This window comes from Accipiter gentilis, chromosome 1, assembly GCF_929443795.1.
Source record: "Accipiter gentilis chromosome 1, bAccGen1.1, whole genome shotgun sequence".
In the NCBI taxonomy this organism is placed as follows: Eukaryota; Metazoa; Chordata; class Aves; order Accipitriformes; family Accipitridae; genus Astur; species Astur gentilis.
The window spans coordinates 32,562,168-32,587,062 of NC_064880.1; the positions used below are offsets into that span (position 1 = coordinate 32,562,168).

The 24,895-nt window shown below is 36.8% G+C and overlaps 2 protein-coding genes across 15 annotated transcripts in view; one reads left to right on the forward strand and one right to left on the reverse strand.

Annotated features, from left to right (window-relative positions):
- METTL5 (methyltransferase 5, N6-adenosine) overlaps positions 1 to 24,895 on the forward strand; it is a 414,631-nt gene that overhangs the window by 127,689 nt on the left and 262,047 nt on the right. The gene's annotated exons all lie outside the window — the stretch shown is intronic.
- MYO3B (myosin IIIB) overlaps positions 1 to 24,895 on the reverse strand; it is a 212,028-nt gene that overhangs the window by 62,074 nt on the left and 125,059 nt on the right. For 13 of the 14 annotated variants that reach the window (XR_007506998.1, XR_007506997.1, XM_049808063.1 and 10 more), the window contains 7 exons: positions 18,930 to 19,009; positions 15,816 to 15,836; positions 14,717 to 14,794; positions 12,680 to 12,885; positions 3,592 to 3,703; positions 2,538 to 2,700; positions 1,770 to 1,850 (listed from right to left, as the gene is read on the reverse strand). Coding sequence is in view for 12 of the 14 variants with exons in the window: in XM_049808063.1 (XP_049664020.1) it covers positions 1,770 to 1,850; positions 2,538 to 2,700; positions 3,592 to 3,703; positions 12,680 to 12,885; positions 14,717 to 14,794; positions 15,816 to 15,836; positions 18,930 to 19,009 (741 nt within the window). In the remaining 2 variants the exon portion in view is untranslated. The remainder of the gene's footprint in view (positions 1 to 1,769; positions 1,851 to 2,537; positions 2,701 to 3,591; positions 3,704 to 12,679; positions 12,886 to 14,716; positions 14,795 to 15,815; positions 15,837 to 18,929; positions 19,010 to 24,895) is intronic. The other variant, XM_049808001.1, reaches the window with a different exon arrangement.

Genomic DNA, 24,895 nt, shown 5'->3' on the forward strand with positions numbered 1-24,895 from the left:
CTTATTCACCCAGACTGATCACTGAAACTGTCAAGTGCCAGGTTACAAAGGAAGACAGCGTGTGTGTTAGTGGGAAGAGTGCTAACAGCATTCCTCCAGCATTAGGTCCAGAGGGTTCAATAGAAGCGTCCAAATTCAAGGGTATGCATACACTCCCACTGCCTCTGCTCTGCCATGTTCAACGCAGTGTCTAAGAGATGGCAGGAAAGAACACAGCTCTGAATCTCTCCTATGTGTGCAAAGAGCAGAACAGATCAGTTGCTTTCTCTAAAGAGCTAGTTCTCCTACATGCCTAAGAAATCTAGCTGGATAAAACTCTAAGGCAGGATGTCCCCTACCAGTATCCAAGTGATACTGCTATACACCAGCTTCCTACTGAACCTGAGATAAATCTCATCTTAAGGTACTGGTAATAGTGGGACAGTGATGGGTCAACTGCTTCACTTTCCTTTTTATGGCAAAAGGCTGTTATAAGTCAGGAAATCAAAGTGCAGGTATGGCCATGTGTAAATGTAGCAAATACTCCAGAAAATAGTTGCAGACGGTACTTTAAGATCTACTGTCTGTGCTATCATGAAAACAATAGAAAATGACAACACAAAGGAGAGGAAGAAGGGGAGAGGGTGCTTATGCAGTCCTTCAGTGCTTGTTGTAATGGGAGAAAAAATTTCTCCTTAACAGTTCTCCATTTAAGAGAATATTCTGCATTTGACCCTAGAGCTATAGTTTATGATTCTACAAAACAGTATGCATGCAAAGTTATAAATTATTATTTTATCCTAATGATACTCTGTTCATTTCTGTAACCAGACTGGTATTCTGTTTTCTGCTGAAAGTCACTGCAATGCTTAATTTCAGAGTAGCAAACTTTGACAAAAGAAAAACAAATTTACTGGAAATGCCTTGAGAACAAAGTAAAAGAATATTTAGAACACATCTTCTTCAGACTATAGACTTCAGACTTTTAGACTATATGATACAGAATAGGGAGGTGACAAAACTTAAGGAATTATAGCACAGGAAGCTGGTAGAATAAAGGTGGTACCTTGGTTTATCTGTAAACATATTTGCCACAACTCATTTTTGATCGGCTAGTCTTTCAACCTGGGGTTGGACAGGGAAGGTGTATTACACTGCATCATATGGAGGCTGCTTCATATTGGCAGCATCTGAAAACACCATTGAGGCACTGGTTCTTAAATTTCTGTGCCATATGGTACCCTGCTCTCTACTAGAGACCTACACAGCCCTATGGGCCTGTTCTTCCAATAATCTCTTTAAAGTTTATTCAAATTCATATTGATATGGCTGCATAGGAGTCTGGCAGAGAGTCAAAAGATTGGCCAAAGCTGGCAAACCCAGCAAGCAGTCAAAACAAAAACCTGGCAACCTGCCAAGATCAGGGCTTGACACAAAGACAGAGAAATGTATGTCCAGTGCCTCCCATCCATACTGTTAGTCAAATCAATTCAGTGCTTCATATCAGCTCTATAGTTGAATCATACAGACTGTGCTCAGAAGAATCTTAAAGAATTAACTCAATAGCTTTTAATCAGTATGTTTTGCTTCCAGAGAAGTACTTAGAAGAAGCCCAAAGTGCCTGATACCTGTCACTGATGTCATTTGATACTGAAGAACAAATGATCGAAGAAATGTTTTTGATAGTTTTTGTTTGGACTGTAGTTGCATTTCTCTTGGCTATAAACACTGACACATGAAATTACCCACAGCAAAATAGGTGTTGGCAAATGAAATAATGTTTTAATTACCTGCTTGAATATGTATAGCAGCATCAGTTCTTCTGTTCCTTATTTCCTTGTACTTCCTGCGAGCTTCATATCCTCTCCAGGCTAAAAATACAAACCCATGTGCTGGAAATTACATTTATTTAAGGAAGTGCTACAGAGTCTACAGAGTCAGAGATGTGCTGAAACTTTCATCCCTCCTGCCATAACCACTCCAGCCCCCATCACCAATACCTCTTCCCCACCCACCCACATGTTGAACTCTGGGTTTGCAACTGTAGTATTGATATCCCCACAACTTCAAACACCACTTCACTCATCCAAATTTTAATTGTCACCATGTGCTCACTGATGTCCTAACCCAAAAGGCAAAGGTGCGTGATCATGTCAGCACAAGAACTCCCCTCCTCACTCACCTCCCCAAATTCTTTATAAGGAAGCCTGCTGAATTGCTGATAATCAGCCTCTCAGGCCACCCCACAATGTATATTATCTGGAATTCTGGTATGCGTGGTGGGGGAGGGCATGCTACTGCATTTCATTTAAGTGCTGCATGCTAGCATAGACATACCTAACAACATTTTCATTTTGTGCACAGGCATCACATCCAAAATACTAATATGACACCTTAGAAGTAAATCAATAATATTTGCATCAATTAGCTGGAGAGAAAAGTACTGCCAGTTATTTTGATTTCATAATAAACTATTATGAATGAATAAATAATGTGCATGCAATTTAACAGCCTGAAATGCAAAAACACTTAATGAAATAGGGAATGTGAACATTTACCTGACTGTATGGTAACAGCACTATTTTCTCTTTTCTCTTTGACTTTCTTGTATCTCCTTGCTCCAAGCCATCCCTTGATATAGGCTTGCATGACCACCACTCTCCCTATAACTTCTCTCAGGAACAAATTTAACTGCTCTATATGGTAATACTTTAGAAAAACCTGAAACGGAACAAAAAAAAATAAAATCAATATTACATGCAGGCAGTAACATAACCTCTTGTATTCTACCTTTTCATTAGTCTTATGTCAGCCTATTTTAGGGCACCATTGCTGAGAAAACTGATAAAATACTGGTTGCTAATATCATAGCAATCTTGTGCATCAAATATTTGCTCTCAGTATGCTTGTGGAATTTCATTATTCCACTGATTATAATCACCCCATTGCAAAACCACATATTTACCCCCTTGACAAAGTAAATTGGCCAGGGGGTTATTTTCAGGTATCAACAATTTTGAAATATAGCCTTTCTTGACAGTGAGAAGATAAATCCTGGGTTGAATTTGTTTTTAAACTTAGTATTGTCTAACAGCATACTGCTTTGGGGGGGCAAATCCTGTGGGTGCTTACAGACACTTTATCTGGGTCTTGAGCAGGAAAATTCTTGTTTTTCTGTTGTGCACGGAACCCACTCCATTTTAAACCATGAACAAAGGCTCTTGACAGAGCCAGAAGGATCTCACCTGAAACTCCACAAATTAATAATGTACTAACCAGGCTCACTGGATGGGCCAGCGCGTGAAGTTTCAGTCATGCTATGGTTAAGAGCAGGAGGAACTTCAGGAAGGCACTACCACAGCGGGGGCACTAGCAGATGTACTGCCCTTATGAAGGCAGCCCTGTGCAGAACGTGCTTTGGGGAGGTACCCAATGCACCCCTCCTCTTGCAGCACTAACTCAGCTAGCTTGGGAGGGCACCTTCGTAACCTGGGAGGCTAACTGGAGCAAGTACCTTGCTCTTTTGTTCATTCATGCAGTACTTTTCAAACTGCTGTTAGACGTGTTTTGCTAAAAGGATAATATCCTTGAGAAAATGTTAGCACCCTCTACCTTGGTTTTCCCAAGAATCCAGTTGTCTAGTTTAGATTTCTCCAAAATGGCAAGACAGTTTTCTCTGCTACCAAGGGGAGTCTCGTGTGCCTTGAATGCAAGGCAGTAATACCTGCAAAACCAAATGACAAAGAAAGAATTGACTTGACAATCAATATGTACTTTCATTGCTCTTCTCTAGCTCAGAGCTGCATCTCTAGAAGTCATAGGCCAAACTCTCCCTTATACTCAGTCTTCTTCATAAATCATGACACAGCTATCATGAACGGACATTTAAGCATATACGTGACACAGGACAATAAGTGGTACCATAGTGGTGACAGGAATCTGCTGCATTTGAGAAATCCCCAGTGAGTGTAATCATCCATAAAGGTCTTTCACAAACCAGTGCAACTTAGGGAACACCCACGGTTGCTTCGAATTTTTCAGGTGAACAAGTGAATGCAGGACAGGGAGAATAAGGAAAAGTGCTAGAAATCAGAGTAATAGAAAGGAAGGCAAAAATAAAACCTTTTGCATAATGTGTAAAATAAGTACACCATCTACAGAGCTGCATAACACACTTTGGCACGGTTACATCTCACTGCAAGTCTGCAATTTCTATTGAATAAGCAGGTGCTCCCCTAGGTGTTCAATGGACCTTTACAGATTTCCGAGTGGGAGAAAAGTCAAATACTAGCACCAAAGAAAGACAAAAGCACCAAAAGTAAGTTATCATGACCTGCTGCCTGTTTCTTATGAGACGTGCCAAAAAAGGCATTTCAGAATATTCACTATTTTAGTAACTGGTATCAGTCATTTTCCACAAAGAAATATAAATGGCCTTGACATTCTTTGGGAAGCATAAATCCACATAAGAAGTCCAAGGCTCTTGAGCTTGTAACAAGATCACTTCCATCAAAGGAACTCAGGGGAGCTTCCCATTTTCAGTATGCCTAACAGAAAGACTGAATATTCTCCATCAGTGAAGATAAAGGCCAGCACTAGGAGGGTAGGCAGCACAATGATACAGTGATACTGACTGATTATTGAAGCTGAAAGGCTGCCATTGTGTGTGAATAAAGATTGGTTTACAGTAAAAACAACGCTCATATCAATCTTAATTTACAGACAGCAAGATGTTCAGACTGCATGAGTACCCACTTGTGTTTCACACCTCTATATATGCATAATTAAAACAGTTGTCACTGCTATTGTATTGGCAAGGATTTTATCAGTGCTGATGGTTAAACAGCACTAGCAGCTATTTTAAAGAAAGAACAAGTGAATTACTCCTGATATGAATGTAATAATTTTCTTTACTCACAAGGATTTCTGTGGTTATGATTAAGTCATTAGGCACAATGTCTTTTTCCTGTTTCATTGGGATAAGCAATCAATTGGAATGATTATGATCAATTTTAGTGGCCTTTGGAGCCAGCCCATACTAAAAAACATTGACTTTTCTTTTGTCCACATTCCCTTGCAAAGAACAGCCCTTAACAACTATGTGAAATAACATTATTGTGCAAATAGTTAATGAAAAAGGGATGCAAACATGTTTCAACTGAATTAAGAATGAATGGATCAATCCCTGCCTGTAAAGCCACCATGCATTAATGAAGAATGGTTCTATAGTATTTAAGTAACTCTACTTGCAAAAAATTGTTAAGTAACAGCAAGAACACGTGCCAGTTAGTTTACAAAATTAAGGTTATTTTAGCACAAGTACATTGTCAGATGGTAGCAACTTCCACCTCAGCTCTCATTTATGAACAACCATGTACTGCCTTGGTCTTTATTAAGTTATACTTCTACCAGTGCTACTCTATTTACATTGTGTTTGAGAGGAACTGGCAGGTTGAGCAAACCATTCTCTTAATTATTAGCATGGGGAAGAGCCATCAGATGTTCTTTAAAACATAAAGAGAAGAATCCAACCAGTGAACCTCAAACACAGATTCCTCTGTAGCCACATAAAGGCAAGAAAATATCCCACCTCATACTGAAGAAAATATGGAGAAGCAATTAGAAAGAATGCAACAGCACAAGACTATTTTTTTTTTTTTTTTTTTTAGAATCAGGAGAATATGATTTTCAAATATTAGCTCTAGTTATCTCTATATATTAGCTCCAGTTGTCACAAGAAATAAAAAAGAACCAGTAAAATAGTCAATAAAGACCAAAGGGGAACGAAATTATGTCTGAAGACAGAAGCACTGGCATCAGTCCTGGACCAGAGACTTAGATATTCACCAACTGGAGACATTGCCCACTCTGAATAATGATAGGAGATTATGTATTACTGAGTTATTTTTAATGCAATTACTTTCTCAATAACATGATATTGCAAATTCTTTAGCCAACTCTTTCAAAATACTGAGTCATACCATTTAGTACATATGGAGACACACAGTGCATTTTAAAAGAAAAAAAGTACATTTCCTCCACGTTATTACTGAACGTAATGATGCCAGTTTTCACAAGACAAATGGTATTATGAATTGCACTAATAAAACTCTGATTTAAAATATACATATCACAAACAATTTGTGATAGCATGCAATTTCAACAGATACTTGATAGATACATCAGGGAAGTTGCACTAAGTAAATTACTGTTTGCTTCAAAAGCCAGTTCAGATAGCCATGTTATTTACACATGTATGTAACTTAAGCAGTTCCTTTCCTTAGAAGGAAGGAAGGATTCAAGTGAGTGATATTAGTTTTCTAGTTGTTCATACATCTTTTAAGGCATGTTGTAGTTGGCAGTTTTAAAACCACACAAGTTTTTAGATAGCACTGATGCAATAAAATAGTCAAGGGGGATCTCTTAATTTTTGAATCTTACTATCTTAGCAATGACATTCTAATTACTGAGAAGTTGACTTCTTATTTGTGACAAATACCTCACCAAAAAGTATTTTTGAGCTATGCAATTTACATGCCTGACTATACCATTTTGTTTATGACAAACTTCAATATCTTTCACATGTAGCACCCTCTCCATTACCGTGCTCTCATAATCTAGAATGTAGTTGCTTTTGATACTCAGAAAAACCCCCATAAATAAAGCAATGCCCATTTTTCTTACCTTAACAAATGTTTTTATAAATCTAAATTTATCTGTCTTCTAAGAAAGCAAGCTATTCAGAATGACAGTAACTTTACAAACTACGGGAATAACTTCAGTTTCTGTATGTAAACATATTGCCTCCCAGTATTTCATAAAACCTTCCTCTACATAGTGTTTTTCCAAATGTTTCGACTGATCCAACCACTGCACAGAAAACTCCTGTAACTGGTTAAACACACTGGGATGTCAGATTTTCAACATCAGGTCTTCCTGTTCCTTTTCAGTTATGTCATCAAAAATAAGGCAGAAATGACTCGACTCATCAGAAATAAGGTCTAGCACTGAGAGACTGGCAATTTCCAGAACTGCTTTTAGAGTTTGCATTCTGCACAGTAAAAAGTCTCTAGATTAGTGTTCCAAAGCTCAAATCCATGCATTTTTTTAAGCAAACACTTTGTTTTCCATCTGGTGCCTGTTTTCATGACTGAATCACGTAACTACAGATGCGCAAGTAGTTTGACTCGATGTGCTCAGGATAACTGCATGGCAGCACAGCATGTGCCACATAGGGTCATCCAATTATTTTACCTAATCTAAAATCTTTGTACAGCAATGGACCATATGGGATATTTTGGAGGAAGGTAAAACGTTTCACCTTAATGAATCTGGTAACAGTGTGCAAATATTGTACATGGTGAAATGGTAGAGAAAACGTCTGGGAATGCACACAAAACTTTGGGGTATATGCAACTACAACTGTTCGTTTTGATTTATTGGCCTAATTTCCCTTCTGTCATACTTATGTAAATCTCCTGTACAGAGATCACAGTGACCTCTGTTTATAACATTTCACCAAGAGAAGAAACCAGATAATTGCAGAAAAGCAGAGCGAGAAATCACATTTGTTTCCTGATGAGATGAAAATTTCACAACTCTACTTTTTATTTCCATATTTGCATTTGTTATTCCAGCAAAAAATGCAGTAGTCTGGAATACTTCAGTGCTCTTTAATGTTAAGCCAATGCTTTTATTTCTGTTTTTAAAAGTAAAGTTTATGGTCCTTCATGTGTTGTTTCATGTTTGTGCAAAAATACATTATTTTCTCAGGTTATACACCCTGCTTGAAAATCTCTTACACGTGACACATATTCATTTCCACGTTTCCTAAAAGTATTGACTAATCACATTCTCACTAACAGTAAGACTAAGTAAGAGAAAAGTAATTTCCCCTCAGAAGAACTAATTTTTCAGAGCTGATGAAACTCTGGAATTGTGTATTTCTTAACCAATGGTTCTTACATGGCACTACAAACTATCATTCATGGACATGCATAGTATTCCAGACAAAACATACATTAAAATGGGATTAACTGTACTTAGTAGTCACTAGGCATAAACCAACATTTTTTAAAAGTTGAATTTATCCCCACATCAACAATTGCAAAGCTAGGACATGCAGAGTTAAGGTTAAATGTTAAAGACATCCAAGTATGCCAAGATATGGAAGACTTCAGAATGATGCAATGCATTAACCAGCTGGTTATGGCCGAGGTATTTTAGTGTTGGTGGTTTTAGATTAGATAAACCGATTGTAAACAAATGGTTCAATTTCTCTCCTCTCCTTAAAGGGTGAACTGTGGAACTGTTCAATAAACAGCATTTAAACAGCACCATTAACTACTATACCAGTGTCTCTTAGTAAAGTTCCCTTCACATTCCAGACTTAATGGCAGCATCATTTCTACACAATTAACTCAAAAAAAGTAATGATTAACCCCTTTTCTCTTTAAAATAAATCTTTGTACTAAAATATACTGGCCTGAGGTGGAGAATGGATAATGATATGTGAAAAGCATGAGGTGCAAGAGTGCAAAATCCCTTTCTAGCCAGACCCCCAGCAATAGTAGAGAGATTCTCAACATTCCAAAAGATGTTTGTTCCTTCTCATCCCTGGAGTTGGAAAGTTTAAAAAAAAAAAAAACCAACACATGTTTTTCTTTAGTTAGCAATGAAAGAGCCATTAAATAACTTTCAAAAATTCCTAACTTGTATTGGTTGTATCTCACCTCTTTCAGAAACTTTCACATCTGAATTCATACAAATAACTGCATTTGACTCTGTATTGAGAGTATGAATGAAAAAATGTAAATGAAAATTGGAAAACCATCTAAGATAGTCTTGAAATTCAGTAACAGATACCTAACACTTACGCTATAAATCATCAGATAAACATATCTGATCACAGATCACAAAAATACTCTCAGAATGGCATAATTTGGTCCATTCTGCATATACAGTTCATAAGGGGTTAGCAGACTTTTCACCCCTAGAGGTTTCCTATCTTCTTCATCCTGCAACTGTTTACCAGTGGTCTGTGAATGACAAGAGTCTAGAAAGTATATGTGGAAAGTACAGTAGTTTACCATATTTTAAGTGTACAGAAACATTATACAGATCTGGCAAAATCTTAAAGCTACTGAAACAAGTAACAACCAATTCCATGCACAACAGTAAAATAAAAATATGGGGGATGTTACAGTTTTGTTTCCAGAAATCACTTAAGGACTTTGCTAGAGTGCACTGTGTTAAAAGTAAGTTTGCATTAAAAACATATCATTTGAAAAGCAAGCATTTCTTTTCTCTGTAGCAAACTTGTTGACTTCTAATTTAATTCAGTGCTTCCCTGACTTTGAATAATAAACAAGTCGATCACCACTGAATTTTGGGGGTTAGAAGAAAGCATGTACTGAGGTAATTTTACAGGATTTTGCAATATTTGACCCGGTTTTTTTTCCTAGCTCCACTCAACACAGAATGTGACTCATTAAGGTCAATGAGGCTTTATATGGTCATGAGAAATGTAACACTGACAGTTTGGAGACCGTGTATAACAGGTGTACCAACAGTGACCTTATGCAAATTTGCACTGTGAGACTGAAAAAGCAGAACAAACCTCACTGAGATCACTGTTACAGTACACGTATTACACTGGTATTGCCACGAGTGTATGATCTCAGTAATATCATCTGGCTCCTGTGGAGGAGGTAGTGCTTATATGAAAAGTGTATCCTGCATCCTAGTACAGTGCAAAGAACTTTAATGCTGAACATAAACAGGCAGAGAAGAATTAAAAAGTCAATCCTTAAATGAAACTTGTACAAAACTTCTCAACACGTTCCCATGTGCTAATGAGGCACTTCAAGCATTTAGCACCATCAGACTCTCAAGTCCCTTATTTTTCAACCCATGGTACAGTATATGCCACATTACATAAAAGGTATATACAGCTGGGGAATATGTGGTGAGGACACACCTGCATACCACATGAAGTCATGTGAAGCTCCTGGGCACTCAGATATAGCAAGGAGTGTCCCATCCAGTGGGACTTTCAGCGCAGGTCCCTGCTAGAAAGCACACCTCCCTTAGCTGCCGCACAGTGCAGGGTCACTATGTGCCCCCACAAGCCAGGCACACCTGGTTGCCTGATCAGATTACTAACCTGTGTCTGAAACCTGGGATTCCAGCCTGAGAAAGCGTCTGTGCTGCTTCACAGCAAACATGAAAGACAGACAAATGATGGCATGGAGTTTGAGACAAGGCCACCAGAGACAAAGTGCCTAAGACTTGAGAGGTGTACAGTGTTTACAAGGGCTGCAGATTACATTTTCCTACTTTAAGAATACTTATATACATAAAACAGATGGTTGTATACTTGGCTGAAGAAACATTGTGTGAATGAGTTACAATTAAGTCCTCTTCTCACCATCTGTTTTTTAACCCAATAAACTACCTCCAGGTTTGCAACACTGAAATAATCTGTTCTACGTGAAAACAGAAGACAGTAAAGAGTAACATTAGACAGAGCTTTATCTTTTGTTTACCTCCCACCTGATAAACCCTGAATAGTTCTGTTCCCTGCCTTTGATTGTTTTGTCCTCATATTTCCTGCTAAGAGTTTACAAAACAGCATTATTGAACAGGCAGATAAGAAGCACACCTATTTGTTTAATAACATCAAGGGAGAAAAAGTGCTGGCTCATCCATTTTGTTGTTCAGTTGCTCAAAAGGATCAAAATACCAATTAACTTGCTGGCTTAGAAAATCTTTGATATCCTCACATTTACTGACATTTTGAAACTCTTGTTCATACTTGCCTAATGTCTTTTTGATTATGAACAAAGAAGTGCCAATCTGTTTAGCATTTGACCTGTTTTCTCAAACATTTTTATGTATTCAACTGCTTCCTAAAAACACTTGACTAGTCATGGCTGTAAGTTGAAGAAAAATGTTTCTTGTTCCATTGATAGGTTTATTAACCATTGTTTGTTTGTTTGTTTTCAAGAGCAAAACAGAATAGAATTTGTTTAAAAATGAAGCATGAACTGAACAAAGGAGCAAGAACATCTCCTCTTTTGTCCCCCATTTATATTCTGAACTCAGGAAGTCTTCTATGCTGTTGGGCAAATTGCTAAATCTTGCCCCACTTCCCTTGTCACATTGACTTTCTTTCCTGAAAGAATTACATCAAGTTGGACTAAAAAGTTGGGGAGTATCTGACAAGATGTTAAACACAACTTGCCCTTATCTGCAGGAATGAAAAGCTACAGTCAGCACTGCTTTTATTACCATGACTTTTCAAGTTCAGTGTACTTTTGAATGAAAAGAATCTACTGATAAGAGGAGGCCTAATTTCCTCTCAATTTACACTAATTTCAGTGGAGTTAATCTTAGTTCACTTATGTGTAAATTGGATAGAAGTTAAGGTTAGTAATTCTGCCTTCAGCCTTTTAAGGATGTTGCAAAGATGTGTTAGTGATCACAAAAATTAATCTCTCTTAAACCTGCTTTAGAATAGTGTGACCTTACTAAGCTTAGTCATGTATCACCAAAAAAAAATTGGGGGAGATCATGTCTGAAAATTAAATTGCTTTGATGGACAAACAAACATGTTAGTTATCCTTCCTGGGATATATCTCTCTAGTGTTTTCCTATTACATATTCATTTGGAATACTAATATAAAATAAATCAGAAAATTTCAGAATTTTTCAGAATGAATTAAGCTATGGTTCAACATCTCTCTACACAAGGACCACAGATTTCCAAACCCAAATGACTGATTTACACACGCAAATTTACCCAATCTCTGGGTTTTAGAAAGGCCTGTGAAACTGTTTGTGTCTCCTCTTTCTCAAAAACATTATCAGCTCCTTCCCTCTAGCATCATAGGTATAACTTGCTTTCAGTAGATTCATTAACTCTATATTGTCTGGATGAGCAACCTCCAGTTCAGAAAACAGCACTAAATGCTTGATTTAGCCATTCGCTACTTGTTCCTACTGTTGAGTAGTTGATTGCTTAACGGTACTGCTTCTGCTCCTGCTCCATTATTGAATTATCAATCCTACAGACTGGAAAACAGTAAATACTACACACACACACAAAAAAAATCTAGAGGAAACCATAATGATCACATAAACATATTGTCATCATAAAGACAACAGCATTTCCTGAACGAAATTCATAACTTTTTGAGATTGAGAATAGTATTAAAGTCAGTAATAGTAGCCATGACAAGGGTTCAAGTGAACAGAGATCTGATTATAACTCGTGGTATCTCCAAGAGAAATGACTATGAGGCTACAAAGCTATTATGAGGAATATTTCTAAATCTAAAGCTTTTACATCAGTTCGTTCTTAAGCATGTGCACATTCTTCATACAATGGCTGAAGGTCACTGACGTTCCAAAGCCTTGTGTTACCTGAGCATGATGCATAATATGCACTTGTTGCCTCTCCTGAGTGAACCATGGGGACAGGCTTGCTACTGAATACTAAGTGCTCACAGCTGGTCTCACATTGACTTTTCTCCGTTAGAGCTCAGATATCTCATGTAGTCCTTATCTCTGATCACTGCTCTCATTAGAGAATCAGACCATGTACAAACCAATGTTTGTAGAACTTTCTGTACTTAAAAATAGAATGTATTTTACTGAATGGAGTTTTAAAACAACAACCATGTTATAGAAGCCTTACCTTTTCACAAACTCTTCAAAGAGGATGCGATGAGAATACCCTTTTTGACGTATTTTGACAGTTTCCAGAATTCCAGTGTATCGTAGCTGCAGTAGAACTCTCTCATGAGAAAATGTCAATGCTTCTCGATCATCGTTAGGTTTAATGCAGCGGATAAAGTGAGGCTGTCCAACAACCATTTTGGATAAAAGATCCATGAGGGAATACTAATGAGGAAAATAAAAAAGATGCACACAAAACTGCAATCCAACTACTTAAGCAGGAGATATGTATTTGTAAACAGTATGTAATGCTTGATTATATTTTAATCTGTATTGTTAGCCTGCATTGATGTTTTAATAATTTTGAAGCTTTTGGCTAAAACCCAGAACCTATCAAAAGTTTTCAATTGTAAAAAAAAAATATATTATTCTAGTTCTTATTTCTTACTTCTTACACCTTTCTCTTCGTCTCTCCTTATACCACATTTCTGTTATTGAAGAAGGCCCATATTAAAAAAAAAACAAACCTGAAAAATGTCCTAACTATAATTCTACTGTAGGCACATTTGACAAATCAAATATCCCCAACAGAAGAACAAGCTTTACTGTGAAACAATCACAGAAAATCATGGGGAAAGGGTTGCAAAAAGTCATCAGTTCAGTCCTCTGCCCAAGGAGAACACTAGATGTATCTCTACTGTTTCAGGAACATCTCTGTTTAATCCATTTTTTGGAATCACTGAGGATATAGACTGCACAGTCTGCCTGGACAATCTACTGAAGTGCTACATTATCATGACTATTCATAATGTTCTTAATATCTAACCAAAATCTTCCTGCTGAAACACAGGCCCATTACTTCTTTTCCTGTCCACTCTGGACAAGGAAAACAATTTATTCCATTGCATTTTACAGTAAAATTAAAAAGTGTGATCAGATCACATTATCTGCTTTTCTAATGATTCCTCTGAATACTGATACTTTTGCTCCATCCTCACCTCATTAATCCACTGTATGATAAGTATTTGTTGCAAATATACTCAATCTCAAAATCACGTACAATTCCAAGCTGACTGAGGTCACTTTGCTGTAGGCTGCATCCATATTATGGTGTAGTTTCACACTCACTCCCCCACTCCCCACCCCCACTTTTTTTTTTTTTTTTTTTTTACCGTTCCTACACAGCTGACATCTGCATAGTTCTCTGCAAGACCACTCTAAATCCACACTTGTATTACAAGTCTGAATGTGTGTCCTTGTACCCTCCACACTGGGGCAACATCTCGGTATACATCAGCTTCCTCTGCCTTTCCTTACACTGTCTTGCACGACAAAGAAAACCGGTATTCCTACACAGCATGAAGTTTTGACCCACACTGGCTAGCACAGCCCTGTAAACTTCCATTCTGCATGGTACAAGTGCAGCCTGAGGACCAGCTGCTCAAAACTTTTCCACTTTCCTATGACCACAAGAAAAAACACTAACCAACAGCCTTGGATTGGCATGGGGGTTTTCTGACTCCTAACCTTCCAGTTCTAATATTCTCAATGCCTTTTCCTTACCTGTTTGATTTGAACACGCAAGCAGAATATACATTACCCCAGACAGGATTACTACAGATAAAATGGCAATTCTAACAGTACTTCCAAAAGATGGATTGGTTTTACTTATCAGCAAAAATGAAAAATCTTAATCTTTAAAAGTAGGTATGCCTGAGCTTGTGAAAAAATATGAAGGCTTTAGTAATGACAACTACTTTATTTGCACAAAATCAGTTTTCTGTTCATAAAGAGGCCTGTTCTAGACCTCCAGCATTTTAGATGGAAGTAGTCTAGACTCTAGATTCTGTTATCAATGTACTCAGCAAAATTATAAAAGTACAAGTATGAGAAAAAAAAAGAAAAGGAGCAAAAGAAAATTTATGAGTCTACAAAGGCCTCACGACAGAATAAAAAAATTCTCTTATTATTCTCTTTGATCTCACAATCCCACAAATATTTTAGATATATCTATTGTTCTTTACCAAAATGTTTGTTTACAATTTAACTTCTGTACCCTAAAATAGGAAGCCATAGTTTGCCGCTTCATGTTAGTTGTTTCCTCAGGGTGTCGCATAACCTCCATCGTGTCAACCTGGAAGACAAAACTCAAGATGTTAGAGCTGTTCCAGAAACACTGCAGACCCACCCCACCTAGCCCATGAAAGCTGTCTTCAGTATTTGTTATGGTCATTCCTTCAGGTGTGAGTACTTCAGAGTACATTATCAGAGGTAGGAAGGCCAGCTTCTAACAGATGCAAGACACACACTGATTTCAGAGTGCTGTAAATGTTCCAAATGATTTCACACTTTTGTTATGATAGTATAACATTCAGCCAATGAAGCAGCTGTCGAGATGCAATACCTTATGAAAAAGCATTCCTCTTATCACTACTGCACTGAACTCCATCAGGTCTTATTTTGTATATAACAACAGTTACCATTTTTGTAATGACCAGGAAGTAAATTGAGCTGCCTCATTTTGCTCACGTATGGAAAAAATTGTCAGGTAACAAGCAGCAAACAAAGTAGGTAATCTCAGAATGTATAAGTCTTTTCCTTTTTACTGTTGTGGTTACTATTAATTACTTTAAATTGCCTTTTTGATGGCAAGAATTTCAGCAATCTTACTCTGCTGAACTGCCATAGCTTCAAATACTGCTTTTTCAGCATTTCAGAAGAGTTATTTTTAGAGAGTATACATGGACAGCAAACATATTGCTCCTTGTATATTTTAGTTATATTGTCAGTACAGCTGTTCTTATCAAAATGAACCCAGAATTTATGAATGAGTATAACCATGGTTACCAATCACAAGCAGATTGTGTTGCTGTATTACAGCTCAACAAAATTAAAGAAAATCAACTAGCATCCTGTTTGTATGGAGCATTAACAACATTTTAGCATTCACTTGCTTTGTGGCAGTTTACCATCTGCTGTGACCAGGTGGCATTTGTATAAACCAGATAATGCTGTTGTCAGCACCTGTGCTACACTTCCTGGACTTTGCTCCATATGATCATTTCCAACACTCACTGACTTAAGACCACTCTTCTGAACACTAAAAGTAATTGCTGAAAGATTACAGTTCTCAATAAAGTAACTGTGTCTCTTACCTTCAGGAGATATTTAGGAGACTGCATGCAAAATATAAAGGAAATGAAGCACTAAGTAGTAATAGATCAAGGAAATGGATTTTGTGTTGGAGAAGAAATCAAAAGAAAACTTGTGAAGACAAGATTCAGAATACAGATGGTGCAAAGGGAGACAGATTTCCATAAGCGTGACCATAAAAATTCAGTTTGTTTTTGTAATCTGTAATGTTCTAGCCCAGAGTGGTGTATATGCAGTAGTACGCATCTCAAACTAACACATGGTGGGGGGAAATGCAGTTTGATTTCAGTTTTAAGGATGTTAACAGAAAACTTTGTAATATATCCCAGGAAAAATGCCCTATCACCACAGATAACATCAAACACCTTAGGAGGTCACCTGACAAAGTAAACACCAATGACCTAATCAGAACAGCAGGCATGTCCATGGGGAAGGATATGGGAATGTTTCAAAACAATCTTGGCAAGACAACTGCTTTTTGAGAATTGATATCTAAATCTCTAGTGAAGGTCAGGTAGAAGACAAAAGCCACGCCTGTGAATATTGACAGTAAGTTCAGAATAACTGGTAACATTTAATGTTAAAAGACAGGCAATTTAATCATAAAGAACACCAAATAAAGAGCAAAAGCAAATAGTTTGAAGACTGCACTGAAACACAAATGCCCACTAATTTGAGCTTCTAAATTGGATTCTTGTCTGTCTAGGAAAGCAGAGACTCTTAGTGATATTGTTGGAGGTTCAGCACTCATGATCTCTCAGTCATATCTGGAATATCTGCTGGCCAATAAAGGGTGAGCTTATGCTCTACCTTTTGGGCAGCAGGATACTGTAAGCATCTCTTTTTCACAGCTGCTTATTTTCACCAAACCTGTGGAATCTTACGATCTTTGAGACTGCCACTCTGTCAAATATAGTTTACTACAGCCTGCTGGGTTCAAAAGGGTTTTGTTTTGTTTTGGGTTTTTGGGGCGGGGAAGGGAGTGAACATACAGAAAGACAGATGGTCAGAAACACTCAAAAAGGAGATGTAATACACTTTTTCTCAGAAAATCAGGGTAAAACCACTATCATAAGATTCCTTTTTCTATGGATGGAGTTGTAAATTCAGATCTGTGCGATCTGTAAGGGCTAGGATCAATTTTAAAATATTTTTGACAAGAGATATTTGAAATTTCCATTAGAAAAATTCTGACAGACCCTGAGGCTAGGGAGCTCTTCCTTTAAGAATTTTTAGAAGTTTTGTCTCTAGTTAATTTATAACACTGTGTGTCTATGAAGCCATGCAATTTTATGGTAAGGCAATAATTGCATGTGCAACAGGCAATAGGCTTTATCACAACTGGCTTGGTAGAAAGCGATAGAACATAATGTCATAATATAATCTTCTGTTTTAAATCACTAGCTACTCCTTTTTATACTAAAATGAAGAATATTTCAACTGTTAAGTCACATTTTTACATGACAGTAGGAGTGACATACAATAAACATCTATACAATTACAACTGAAATGGAAAACAGCTTGACCTACAAAAGACAAAAATGTTCCATTACTAAAAAAAATTGCTTATAATAGTTTTGAAATAATATTAAAAGAATGATTTATGACATCATGTCACCTTATAAAGTCACTGGAAATTATTACTTTCACATATTGACCACACCTGCTGCTGGCATGGTATGAAATACTGTAAAACCAAAAAATACATTAAGCAAAAAAGCTCATAAATTAAACAATAAATGAAAATTTCCAAACTTCCAAACAAAATCATTAAGTTTGGACTTTTTTTAACAAATTGTAAAATAGTAATTTAAAATCTTTTTCCTTAAGTTGTTTTAATTAGAAGTTTTATGAAATTATAAGAAAGAAATTTTTTCAGCTAAAACCTATTTCAGTCAACATTTTCTGAACAGTGCTCCATGTATGCATGTCTTTTAGCTCCTTCTTTAAAAATTTGAAGGGTGAGGAAAAAACCACTTAAACACTACTTAGTAACTGATTATGTTTATTAAAGCTCTGAGAGACAACTGCTCTATTCCATTCCAGCTGTATCAATAAAATGCATGCTTAGAAAGCTTACGCTGAATATAACTGGGTGTGGAAGACAACGTGTGTATAATACAAGAAAATTGGAAAGGCCATTATCTGTCCTTCAGCACTGAAAGTGTTTATACCAGAGGGAAAATAAATCTCTGAAATCCACATCTGTATTTGCAGGTACAGTGAAGAATATAGATGTCTGGGTGACATGAATTACTTTATCAACATTTGCTCATGAGCTCCTAATAACAACAGAGAATGAAAAGAAACAGAAAACCTAGAACATAAAATTCTGTAGACTTTTGAACGTTACCACATTTGTTTTTAAAATTATTGTTTGCTTTGGAGGCAAAAAAAACCCAAAACAAACCACCAAACCCTTAACTCCAACAGTACTACTGAGGAAGCGGGGGCGGGTGTACATGCTATCAGCTTGAGGCATAAGAGTTTTCCTCACAAATTAAGTGTACTCAGTTGGCAACACATCCTATTAACTGCCATAAAATTATCCCATCCTTTTGCAATTATGCCATATACTTTTATGGCAAAATTCAGCAGCATTTAAATTCTACAGTTGTTCTTTATAAAGAATAGTGGTTTTGCCGAGTTGTTGTTTTCTGGTCATCTATCAGTCACAAATGTCCCCTGGTTTTTCATTTGCAAGTTGAATAACAAAGGAACAGATAATTTTTTTAATTTTACCTTTCATACTGTTAAATACACTATTCAAATTTCACCTAATTAAATCTCTTTCTAGACCAAAATTGGCAGATGAAAACCTTGGCCCCATTGAAATAAAGAGAAATATTGCTATCAATATCAAAGTAACTGAGGTTTCACTCCAAAAGTTTAAAGACTAACCAGTAGTAAATTGACTCTTCACTGGATTCTACAATAGGGTCCTCACCAAAATTGGAAACAGTGCTCCCAGCTGAGGTGCATGTTTTCCAATATTAAGACAGACTCTCATTTGCTAATAACCTCACTATATACCTACATCAGCTAAGCATTGTGTCCATGGTCTTGCTGTAATATTTTATGAACAATTGCTTGTCTTCAAAGGGAACACTACTAACCTTGATACGCCCAGCACTAAGCTGTGGAGGCAAAGACCTAGATGCTGCTGTCACTCTGGCTCTTGCTTGTGCCAAGTTACCTGTTCAAAAAGAAAGAAATACATACTGCAAAAACTGTTCAAGAAGCTTAGTAGGGAAAAATTTGTATGGTGGAAAATCAGTTTGTACAACAGTACTAAAAATAGCAGACACCACCACACTTTTTCCACACCCTGCTCATTACCAATTGTGCCTGCAGAGCATTCAGCACAGGCATGACAGAGTGCAGTGTTGATTTAAAAGGGAGGAAAAAGTCAGTGATAAGGTGGTATGTCACTGACCTTAGCTACTGAGCTGATGAAAACAACGACAGCACAAAGGCATACAGCTCAATCACTAGTAATCAATTTCTCTGTGACTCATTGAGAGATTTAAAAGAGAAAAAGACAGCAGAAACAATCTTGTTTCTATGAAATCATGTGGATCCTGAAGTGTTTAGACAGCATCTTAAGCTCACAAACTAATGAAAGAGATGAGAAAATGATAAGACGGTATCTTTTTTTGACCTTTTGACATATAGGCCTGCTTAATCCTCAATCTTATTGTCCCTTGGGGTTTTTAAAGACTGACTCAATTCCTCAGGCAAAAACATATTGTGGTGTCAACTGAAAGACAAGTGCCTTTTTTTAAATGTACAGTATGACGTGTCTTAAACTTTTTCCTCTGTACTTGTGGAAAGCCAAAGTCATCACAGAATAGCTTTTCAAAATAAAGGCTCAGAGAAGAGAGAGGAAGTGATACAGGACTGTGCATATGCAAGACACTCTGTATATTTCAAAGTTTTAGCAAGTCTAGCACAAGATGTCCAAATGTTTTCTCTGGCTATATCTTCAGAGGCTAAACTGTGATTAATAGCATTGAAAGAACCCTTTGAAGCAGGATTGGTGACATCAAAGCCCTAATCCATGGGTGGCAGGATTTTTATAATGAGTGGGAAGCATTTTAACACATTTCAAAGGATTTACAGCATGAATAAACAATAGGCCTCTGCAGATGTACCACACACCTTTCAGAACCAGAACACATAAATAAGTGTCCATTTTAATTTAAATGTAAATAAAGTGTTAACACTTCTTTCAGATGCTAAGTGCCTTGTTTGCATCAACTCCAGCGTTTAGCTGTTTGCTTTACAGAAAGCTGGTTACTCTAAACAGTCTTCAGAGTTTGCTAAACTATATATTACATAACTGGTAAGGAGACAGGATGGGAAAAACGAAAACCAAGAACACTTAATCGCTGGTAATTATTCCATAAGGGAGCAGAGCAAACCCAATGTCCACGTAAGACTCAAAGGAACTTTGTTCTTACTTTCCTCCAAACAAGAAAAACACCAATCCCCTGAAAACAATCTGTGGACCGGCACTCAAACACAGCAATGATGTTCTTTGGAGCAGTTCAAACATTCTGTATTAATTTTAAAAAGTATTTCTCTTTTAAGCTGCTGGCATTGGGATTGACACAATCCTGCATAACTGGCACATCATTTCCAGCTCTAACAGCGTATGTTACCTGACAGTCTAAAATCACAGTGCAGAACACCAGGTATGTCCACATTTTTTGGAAACTGCTTTAGGTGATACTGTGTAGGTCACTGAGAACTGCAACTCTGTTTTGAAAATCTTGTGTATCTATACGCACACATGGTACATACATGTTTCTCTTGAAGGTTAAAATGAGGACTTTAATGAGCAACTAGTTAGTGAATTTATTTTTCTCTTAGTTGTAATTTTGATATTTTTGTATGTTAGAAACTACTCTTTTGTGCCCTTTTTTTTTTTTTTTTTTTTTTTCGCTAAAATAGACAACCTGGAAAGGTTGTTTTTGGCTAGGCTTCAGATTAGCAAATCTAAAGCTTGAGAGCCTTGCACTGGAGAACCGATAACACAACATGGGTTAAAAGAGGGGAGCTGGGAAAAGAAACAAATTTGAATCAGATTGTTTAAAATTACTAAAATTTTGTTGCATTTTATAACGAGTTACAAAACTCTAGCAACCAAATAAAATTTTGGATAGCTGCTGAAGGTTCACCACACTCACTGCTGGCATTAGGTTTCTAGGGTTCATAATTAATATCCCTGAGCTCTCTCTTAGCACCTCATGCAAAACTAAAACTAAACTTAACATTTCTTATCTGGCAAAACAAGCAAATAAATAAACCTTTTTATTAATAAAAAATCTTTAATGACTTCACAAACTACCCAAAACCCCAAACTGGTCAGTTCCTACTTAAAAAAAGAAAAGCTTTACATATTGTGATTTTGTTCATTAGTTACTTCCTTCTAGGAATGGATTCTTATCAGTGCTTATTTCATGTGTCAAGTGACCTCTTATGTAATTAATAACTACTGAATAGTAGCATCAGATGAAATCCATAGAAAAAGTGTTATTAGGATTTTCTTTTCCAGATCAAACACAAAATGATGTTTAAATAAAAGTTCGTGAATTAGTCATCTCAAGTAGTTCATGTTCAGGAAAATAACTACCTATCTTTAACATGTCTAAGCCATTAAAACTAATGAACAGAACAAATGTAATTTGAAAATTAGTCTACATAGTAAGAAATGTTTTACCCAGAGTTAGCATGGTGTTTATAGTCAGTAAACATTTGGTACCTGTCCTTGCATTCAATTTTTATGTACAAGGTCATTTATTATTTTACACACCAAAAATAATTAAATGTTATTCTACTTTGTGAAGAACATCAATATTTGAAGAACAAACATTTTTAGATAATAACATAGCCAGTTGAAACTGCCATGGGTTCCCTGAAAGTTTAAACTGGTTAAAGGTTAAAAGATTGCACTGTGCCTTTCAGAAGTCTAGCTTCACACCTATTATATGGTCAACACTTTAGAGAAAATACAAATGACATCCATGTAGTTTTAAATAAAATACTACCTATATTAAATCCAACTCCATAAAATGGACCAATTAAGCGATTTAAAACCCTCACCAAATTTTCTTAGTTTTTTTTTCGAAAAGGCATTCATGAGGGAGGCGAGAGGATTTAATGGTTAAAATTAGCATTAATCTTTTAAACATGCACATGTTTAATTTTATTCACATGCATTTCCTTTTCAGTTCAACAGGACTGCTCATCTGAAAAATTAAGGCTCCTACCTACCTATGTGTCTGCTGGATCAGAGGCTAAGGTCTTTGGGATTCATTTGTGTCAGTGGGGGAGTCAGTCAGCCCCAGTGTTTCTCTTTTTTTCCCTCTGTTCAATAACGTTAGGAATATCATTAATGCTTTGAGAAGTTTCAGTCATTAAAGTTTGTGAAATGCTCTGAGAGCTTCCAACAGAAAGAGAAGTAGCAGCACAAAAATCTAGGCACTCACTGGCTAAGTTCACTGTGCCAATACCCAGCAAAACTCCTTTTGTCTTGAAGCTGCATAGATCTCACATGTCTGCAAACATATTCTTCACTGATACCTCATTTCAGCTAGGTGAGAAAGACCATACTGTCAAAGTACTGTATCTCTTCTATTATGCAAAGCCAAGCAGGAGAGGTTTTGAAAGTATTTACACAGCACAGAAAGAAGGAATGGGTTTTCTTTTTTCAGGCTGGACTTTGGAAGTGCTCTCTAGATCTCAGAAAGAGCTAGTCAGCATTCCTGGCTTCCCACTTGCATCCCTGGCACTTACTCACTGTGTGATCTGGCCAAATTAATGATTTGTCCAGCCGTTGACTTTTCAAACTAATTAGGAGAAGTACACTCTCTGGCTGGATGTTCTGATGTTACTTAGGGTTTGTCAGTGCTTCATTATTTTTAGGTGATGGGTTCTGTAAGTAGCATCAAGCAAATATTAGTAGTATTAGCACTGTATTTATAACCCCATTTTGGTTATCTCTGCAATAGATCACGCCTCCCAAAGTAAGAGCATGCCAGGTAAGAATTCCATTAAGCTTTCATATAACATTTAGTTTGTGAAGTGCAAATGACTTACAGAGAAAGAGCCTAATGACAAAGTCACCTTACTGTACAAGCTGTACCAGGGATATTACTATTATAGAGAGGGCACAGTACAAGCTCTTTCCTTATCCTCATATATTTTATTAATTTCTTTCATGCTTCTGGTTCAGATAAAGAGGGGTTACTTGAAACACCATGTAGATACAGTATAATATGGTTGGAAATGCTACAATGCATTCATATTTCATTGACACTACTTCTAATCACAGCTAAGCACTTGCACTCCAGAAGAGGTACAGAGTCAGACAATGTCTTTGACATACACAGATTCTTCTCTGTCTTTCCTTTCAGTATATTTTATCTAGCCTAAGGAAGTTGACTGCTTATCTCCATAATGCATTTTCATCTTCTGCTACTGTAAGACTAAGCTTTTCTTAGCTCGACTATAAATGAATACATGTACTTTTTTATTGGGTACTAATTTTAATCTGGTCACTGACTATCAAAACTCTATTCTTTTGAGTCACTGAAGTAATTTAAGCTGATCTTGTGCAATAAAAAGCTAAGAATCCAATTTTCTCATATACTACACATTTTACACAAGAATATATTTATAAAAATAGTCTGTAGAATACAGCTATCAATACAGACACACTTCCACTGCTGCTTATTCTGAAAAGAGAATCACTTTACTTCCTATTCAGAGTAAGTAAATAAAAACTGAGAAATAGTATTTCCAAAATCAGATTCATGCTATAAGACAGGATCTGATAACCATGAAAACTTAGTAATAGTGTTGCCCACCTGGGAATAACCTAATTATGAGTAATTGCTTCAGAAGCAAAAAAGATGCACTTTTTGGCCCAGATTATTTGAAATTGAAAATCCATGTCATAGTGAACTGACAAATGCTAATCCTGCTTCACAGTTAGACTAAAGGTTTCTTTAGTCTTACTAGCATGAAGCAGACACAGATCATATACATATATATATATACATACTTAGAGGCTTTATACTGCTAGACTGGGATTGGAGAACCTGAGTGTAAATTCAGTGCTGCTATGCTTTCTACCGCACACATCGCAAGCACTTCAGTGGCCACTTCCCACGTTAGTAAGGCACGCACTGGCAAACATAGTGTGATGTCTACAGCAACAAATGGAACTTTGCTTGCAATCATCACAGCTATGTTTAAATATCATTTTAACACAGTAGGTTAGTAGACTTTTTAGAATGCAAGGGAAGACAGACACTGACAGCAGCTGAGATGAAACGAAGGTCAAACTGCCTACTATATTCCAAGGTATGTAAATGTATGATCTCAGTAAGAAAGGTCTTAACTTTTACCCTTACCTAGTAAAGAAGAACAGATTATAGTACGTAAATAGTTAGTGGTACTGCCCAAGGTATTTTTAAAACACAACCTTGAATATTAATGGCTACTTTAAGCAACATGCCCAATTTTCCAGCTAAATTGAATCAGACATATGTAGCCATCTACTCAATTGGGAGTGTGTGCACTGAAATGCAGACATTTCCTGAAAATATTAGAGGCGTATATGCGATCATAGGATACATAAGCAAACCTTATGTAATTCTCAGAACATCATAGTCCCAAACTTACAGACAACAGGCAAAGCACATATGCCATAGCCTGATCATATGACAGACAGGTTCCCAAGAACAGGACAATGGAGGGTCACATGACTCTGGAAAAGAGGGTGGCAGAAGGGGGAGTGAATTGCCTGCTGGACAAACTCTTTTATCTGGCCACAGCCAGGTGGGCATAGGTTGGGCACCTCTGTCCAAACACAGGACTAATGACAGGAGTAGTACACTAAGTACAGTTGAGAGCTAACTGAAGCTGAAACTAGACAAAAACGAAAAAAAGGAAAAATTGTTTGGAAAAAGCAATTAGAAGTTATAGAGTAAACAATGCTGGAGTTTTCTGCTGCTTGATGCCCAGCATTTTCTTTAGTCAGGTTTATAGCCTGCCTAGCTGGAGACCTGAC